Source organism: Morus notabilis, unplaced genomic scaffold (genome assembly GCF_000414095.1).
Source record: "Morus notabilis unplaced genomic scaffold, ASM41409v2 Scaffold8809, whole genome shotgun sequence".
NCBI classification, from domain to species: Eukaryota; Viridiplantae; Streptophyta; class Magnoliopsida; order Rosales; family Moraceae; genus Morus; species Morus notabilis.
This window is the reverse complement of record NW_010357362.1, coordinates 1-7,435: the sequence shown is the minus strand read 5'-3', so window position 1 is coordinate 7,435 and position 7,435 is coordinate 1. Positions and strand designations below refer to the sequence as shown.

At 33.5% G+C, this 7,435-nt stretch overlaps 1 protein-coding gene across 1 annotated transcript; it reads left to right on the top strand.

Moving 5' to 3' along the window:
- Nucleotides 1-955: 955 nt before the first annotated feature.
- LOC21384201 (AUGMIN subunit 1) lies at nucleotides 956-3,508 on the top strand. Its single transcript, XM_010089815.2, has 6 exons — nucleotides 956-1,284; nucleotides 1,390-1,522; nucleotides 1,603-1,737; nucleotides 1,849-1,972; nucleotides 2,908-3,045; nucleotides 3,136-3,508. Exons 1-6 carry the CDS (start codon nucleotides 1,008-1,010, stop codon nucleotides 3,241-3,243), a joined length of 915 nt encoding a protein of 304 aa, XP_010088117.1. The 5' UTR covers nucleotides 956-1,007; the 3' UTR covers nucleotides 3,244-3,508.
- The last annotated feature ends 3,927 nt before the right edge of the window (nucleotides 3,509-7,435 follow it).

Genomic DNA, 7,435 nt, shown 5'->3' with positions numbered 1-7,435 from the left:
AAAAAAAAAAGTGTTGATGAGAAATGCTAATAATTATGAATTTTTTGTTGCAAAAAGAGAAAAGAAGTTGAAGAAAATAAATGCTAAACTGGAGAACACTTAAAAAAATTTAAAAATGATGAATTTTGGTACAAATAAAAAGCGTAAAATTGGGAGTGTCTCTAAATTAAAACAAAAAAAAAAAAAAAAAAAAAACCACCTAACTTTGGAGGTCAGTTTATAAGTAGTTTACGAGTATAACGACATGTCGTCTATGGATATATATTTTTTAAATATTTCTTTCACTCGTCTAATCTCCCCCTACTATGCTTTCCTCTCCCTCTCTTCACTCTCTTTCTACCCTTTGTTCCAATCGTCGCTGGTGTTCGAGCGCCGATCTGATTGTCGGTGGCGCTTTTTATGTTTTTTCTTTCTTATTCTTCCGACGAATCCCTGAGTTAGACACAGGTCAGTCATGAAACGATTATCCTATTCAGTTTCGTTTTCTTTCATTTCAATTTGAATTGATTCACTCCTCTATTTCGCTTCCTACATGATTTTGCTTCTTACATAGAAACGGGAATTTTCACTTTTGACAAGTTTTTGTATTTGAAAAACCAACAAGAATCATGCTATTTCATGGCCTCTTCGGAGTTGAGTAATCTGCAAAATCGAAAAAATTCACGTCTGTCATTTCTTTCCGTTCTGACTGGTGGGAGCGGTAAGAAACCTGAGTCCGGTCAGAAAGTTCTTACTGGTGTGCCCTGTAAGAAAATTGCCAACCGGTCTTTCCAGTAAGAAATATCTGATCGGGCATAATTTTGCCTCTCTTTAAGGTGACCCGTCGTTTTTTCCTTCCCATTTAAAGGATATTTTGGTCATTCACTCTTATCCCATGAATAAAAAAAATGAAAATTGAAATTTCATTTATAACGGGTCTACGAATTGAATGGTTGTACATTTGGGGCCTATTGACTTAAAAAATCCGTTTAAAAGGGACGTCATTTAATTGCCACTGTGCAAGAGCAATGAGCGATTCCTCCGTAACCGAAGCCGCCAAGAGCGGCGGTGCTGGTGGCGGCAGTGGCACTGGAGGGGGGTCCGAGGCTTCTCGGATTGGAGAGGTGAAGCAGTGGCTAGTGCACGAGTTCGGTCAAGCCGGGAAGGAAGTGCCGCAATTCGAATACACCCCTCGATCCGTGGCTTATTTACACAACCTTGCCACTCTCTCCCAAGCCAAAACCCAAGCTTCCAAGATCCTTGCCTCCGATTTCCGCCTCAAAGCCTCCGAATACCGCTCTCAAGGTTTCTTTGTCATTTTACATCCGTATAGACCCAAAATCCCACTTTGAACTTTCGTCGATTTTGGGAAAAATAGGTTAAAGTAGGGCAGTTTTTTGTTGTTTGCAGCGGCGCGAATTAGGGAGATTTTGGAGAATGTAGGGCTTGCACAGGAGAGTTTAGCCTCGAATGTTGTTGGATCGGTTCAGGTCTTGGCGAATGTGGCGAATTTACTGAACATCAGAGATACAGAGCTAAGCAGGTGAGGATTTCGATAATGTTGTTTGGCTATTTCCTTTGGTGAATCTTGTTCTGTCTTTGTTGTGATTTGTTTGGATCTAGTTTTCTAGTTGCAATGGGAGATATTTCCTTGAGGAAGGCTAGTGTGGAGGAGAAGAGGGCCAAGGTGCAGAAAGAGTCCAAGGTTTTGTTGGATTACACGCGAAAAGCTATTGCAAGATTAACGTATTTGAAGAGGTAAAAAGTGTTTTCTCTTGGAATTGAAAGTGTACGTGTTATTATGCTAGTAAATTTCTTTCAAGAAATGCTAACATTTGCTCGGTCCTCTTTGTAAATTGTTTTCAATAGAACGCTTGCGCAATTAGAGGAAGATGTAGCTCCCTGTGAGGTGCAGATGGAGAATTGGAAGACGAACTTGGCTGTTATGGCTGCTAAGGAGAGACAATACATGCAACAGAGTGCCAATTACAAGGTACTGTTAATTTATCCTGGTGTTATTATTATTTAAAGTTGTTCAAGTTTTTAAAGGAGTATGTCAATTTAAATGTTTGTTTAACAAGCATTTACAAAGAGGAAAAATGTTCATAGATTAAGGGCATGTTTTACTAAATTGTAATGTGATGTAATTTAGAAAGGGAGAGATTTTGGAATTGATACCGTTTCTAGCAATTACGTACCTATTAGGAAGTGGAATGAGAAACAATTTGATTGGTGCGTTTTAGTGCTTGCTTACTTTAGAAGTATGAATAACAGTATATACTAAAATTTCTGTCCATATAATTATTTGCTAAAAGGTAGTAACAATGCAAAAGGAGTATTGTGATTTATCATTTATTGACCAGTTCAAAGAGAAACACAACAATGGAGTAAGTTGGGATTTGATTTCCCTTTCATGTTGGCCCTGATAAATTAGCAGCATTGAATTGTTGTTAAGAAACTGTATGAACAGATCTAAAAGTTAAACACTTCCTTTTCTTTCCCCTTTCATGACAAGTAAACAAAGGCCTAAAACAAATACATTGTGTAAATATAAGAGAATGCTGCGAGCACATAAATAGAAGGAGATAATTGATTAAAAATTGTTGCAGAACTTCAATTCTAGGGGGAAATGATGATGTCTGTGATACGTAGAGAACCTTTTAGTTGAGAAGAATATGGTTAAATGGACGACATTTTAGGGTAAATTTATCTTGGTTGCAGTTTTTCAGTTGTGTTTAGGATCCTGCACCAAGTAGAAAATGGTTTCTTGAGGAAGTTCTTCATTGAGTAGCACCAAAAGGAGTCCATTTTTAATTCTCTTGAAAGTAATTTCATCACTTGTTTTCGAGCATAACATTTGTTTTCAATTTCCCTTTTTAAAGTTATTCCCTCCATGTTTTCTGGCGCTGATGAGAATTTCCCTGGCAGGCCATGCTAAATCGCGTGGGTTACACCCCGGAAATAAGCCATGGGGTATTGGTTGAAATGGCTGAGAACAGGAAGGAGTTAGAGAAGAAAACAAAGCCCATCCTTGATACTTTAAGAAGCTATCAGGACTTGCCTCCGGTATTTTTTCTCTTTCTGCTAATGGAGTTCCATTTTCTTGCTGACTGCTAGGCAGATCACTAATCATCAGTTCAATTTGTATTTGTACAGGATAAGGCCTTAGCTGCTTTGGCAATTGAGGACAAGAAAAGGCAATACGCTGCGGCCGAGAAGTACCTTGAAGATGTATTGCAATCAGCGCTTGCCCCTTCAGAGTAATTCACCCGTAGATAACTCACTGTTGTATGACTGTCCTTTCTTTCTTTCTTTCTTTTTATTTTATTTTATTTTATTTGTTTCTTTTACTGCTATGTTGCATTTGATGATTGGAAGCAGCAGAATTGTTATTTTATTATATTTTAACATATTCTCTACTTTTATATATACCACAGAACATCAAAATTCTAGTTTTTGGTTAAAGAACGCCATGCGACAGAATTAAAGTTGTGTAAAGTTCACATGCTTGAAATGTTCTCTAGAATTATTGTACCATCAGTCGTCTTTTATATAGCAAGAAATTGGTCTCACTATTGACTAGCATTTCATGATTAAGGTCTTGCATATACCATCTATAATTCATAGTCTATAATGGTTTTAAGGGGTCCTTCTATAGTGCCTTCATGACACGTGTCGCTTAGCTTTTACAACTTTAACAATCAAAGTTTGCAAGTATTCTTTATAAAATTCATTAGTCCATCGTCTCTTGACAGCTATAATGTCTGTACTTTACAAGTTCTAACATAAAATGCGTAAATTATTGTATTCTCGACACCTTCTCCTGGCATCATAAAAGTTTTACGGTTTTGAGGTCTCCTATTTACACTGAAACTTTTTTTCTACCATCCTTCAAACTTTCGTTTTTACCCCTGTTTCGGTGTGTAGCCTTGCTATTTACAAAGGACTAGATTGGGACATCTCTGGAACTAGGGACTCTTACTCAAAGATAACATGCACTGAAAAACTCTGATTATCTGTTACAATTGAGAGCGAATCAAACCAAATTAATAAGACATGAAAAGAGCTGTTCATCACAGCTACCTAACCATTCTTGTAGTTTTTGTTTTTTGTTTTTTTTTTTTTATGAAAACCTGACTATTCTTGTAGTTGTAAAAATACCGCTGGTTCTGTGTTCTTTACTGCCGATGTTGGTGGGAGTAAGTTCTTTATTTTTTCCTTTTTTCAAAATTTTCCCCCTTTCCCTGGATAAATCGGATGGACACTTTATGGGAATAGGCAATGCACGACGTATATTAAGGGTCCGTTTAGTTCGTTGATTCGAGTTTTTTATTCGAGTTGAGATGTGACTTTATGTAAGAGTTTTTTACTGTAGCAAAAAAGTTAGATGTGATTGTTTGTGAGAGCTTTTTACTGTAGAAAAACTCGAATTCTAAACTCGAATCAGCGAAATGAACGGAGCCTAAGACTTTTACCTTGTCATGGACTCATCTTTAACTATTCTTTTTTTCTTTATTTATTTATTTACAGTTTTGGTCTTGATCTTAAAATTAATGAACGATTTTTGAAATTTAACATAAATAATCACATTTATCGCTTAATAACTGAAATGTTACATAAACAGTTATAGCAAGTACAAAACATTATAGTTTTCAATTTCTAATAGTAACAAAGAGAAAATTTTGTACATAACGTAACTTTTTTTGTAAAATTTTAATTTATCATGTGATAGATGCATGATTATTTTTGTTAAATTTTAGAATTCATTTTTCAATAAGAAAATTGTAAAATTTACTCTTAGGAGTGCATAAGTCTGGACTTTTATTCCTTACTCTCGATTAATACCCTTTTGTTAGTGTGATTATTTGACTAAAAAAGTTATGAATTAAGTGAAGAGTAAAAATTCCATTCATGCAGTTTTAAGGAATATTTATCAAGATTATCCTTCTTTAATTTTACTGTTAGGGAAAAGTGTGGCAAATACTAATATGTCAAAATTAATAGTTTTAATAGAGTTATTTTCGATTTGTGTCGTGTCAACTTGTAAAGTAATCATAAAGTGTTTGTGTTGCGGTTTTCAAAAAATTATACATCACGGGTCGTGTTTGAATTGATTATAAAAAAAATAATCAAAACACGACACAAATACAACACATGATACAAATGATCACTCTCATTACATTCCTCTTAATACTATCCAAGAGAAAAGAACTACTATTTTCAAAGGAGAAGAACAGGGAGAGTCGGCGTGAGAAAGACATACAACTAATTTCCTAAAAAGAGGGGGCTGGGAACAAATTAATACGGAGGAGAAAAACGGAAGGAAAAAAAAAAAAAAAAAACTGCAAAAGATAAAACCTGAAGAGTGTACTTAACAGGGGCACAATTTTGGAGTAGCGGACACATGTGAAAATGCTTGAATTACTATTAGAGGAATCTTTTTTTTTTTCTTTCATTTTTCAGTTGAGGCACGTGCCTCCACTGAGCTAAACTTGTTATTTGAAAACATAGTACTGTATAGCAACAATATAGAGTTTATTCTTTTGGACTAATAACTCAAAGAAAATTGTAACTTGCACAAATTTTAGAGTAGCGGACACGTGTGAAAAAGCTTGAATTACTATTAGAGGAATATTTTTTTTTCTTTTATTTTTCAGTGGAGGCACGTGCCTCCACTGAGCTAAACTTGTTATTTGAAAACATGGTACTGTATAGCAACAAGATTGGATTTATTTTTTTGATCAAAATTTTAAAAAAATTAAATTTAAATTACAACTTTATTTAAATTTATATTTTTTTATAAAATTTAAGTTTGAACTTAAGTTTTAATTTGAATTGGGGCTAAAATTAGAGTTTAAAAGTTTCTTCTTCAACTCAAATTCAAATTAATGAATAATATTTTTTTATTCTTAAAAACGTCATAACTTTTTTGTTTTAATTCTGATTGAGATGATTTTTTTTCTATGCGTTCACAACGAAAAGACGAATAAAACCTCACTCATATACCCTATTAAAATTTTCTATTACCATTGAGTTTTATTAAAATATTATTTAAATACAAACTCAAGTTTTGACCCACCCAAACACAAACTCAAATAGATTCTCAATTCAAATCATAATTCAAATGTGCACATCCAAACACAGACTCAAGTTACAATTTCAATTCAAGTTATAACTCAAATTCAACTTAAAATTTACACTCAAATCAATAACTCAAAAATGCAACCGAACAAATCCTAAGCAACATTATTTTAGTTGAAGACCTTAGTAAAAAAATCACACCCATCCCCAATATTAATAACCTTAATCAATTATAGGTTTTTTCTTTTTCTCCATACATTCATGTAATTTTTTATGATGACAACTCTGGTATCTGTGAAAAATATATATCTCTTCCATTCCTCTCTCAATTCTTCCATACAAACTTGTCTAGCCCAATCTTACAGTAAATAATTTTCTCTCGGAGTGGTGGTGATAATTTATCAATTTCAGATCGTGAAAGAGGTGTAGCAATTGAGTATGAGGAGGAGAAACTAATGAATATGATAGTTTATTTGCAAAAGTAAAATGTAGGAGGACTATATTTAGAAGAATCTTCATGACACCATTTTGCTTTTTCTTGATTTCTATTCATCTTTCGAGTGTTTAAAAACTTTTTTGGTGTTTTTAGTTAATTGTGGCATTAAATCCTTGTGATATGTAGTATTTATTAAATTTTTTGGGACATGACTTTTGAAGTTGAGAATTCAATTAAGGTATCGAGAATATTATTTTAATGACTAATTAGCAATATTGTCTCTTGAACTATATTAATTGTGGTTAAGTCAATGCGTGTTATAAAGAGTAATGGCTTGCGAGTAATCACAAGAGATGACACAATTCGTGTTATAAAGAGTAATGAATTGCGAGTAATCGCAAGGGATACCGTGTATTTATCTTCTAACTTTAAATTTAACTGTTTTGATTAATGAAGATATGTCCATTAATTTTACCTGGTTTAATAACTGGCACTAAGTTTAAAGAAAAGATCTATTAGGATAATTGGTATATCCCTTGGTGCATCTCAAAGACCAAAGACAATTAAGCATTTAAGCCTCTTGTAGCAGCAATTAGTTTTCCCCAATTTTTTGAGGGCCTGGGACTTGGTGGATGCATCTATCAGGTACTACTCAAAGGCCAAAACACTAAAAAGAAAGCAAAGGTTGGGTTTGGAGTTATTTTTGTTTTTTATGTTTTTTGAGAAAAAAAAATTAAAATAAGAGAAAAATGACGTTTAACACAATTAAAGATAAAAAATAGAATGATTTAGTGTAAAATGGGAGAGAAATGAAAAAATACTTTTAATCGTTTTTCATTTTTTGTTTTTGTTTTCTCTTCTCTCGAGTAGAGAGAGAGACATAAATGAATTTTTTTTTATACTAAAAACAATCTCTTGATAAAACTACCAAACGCATTT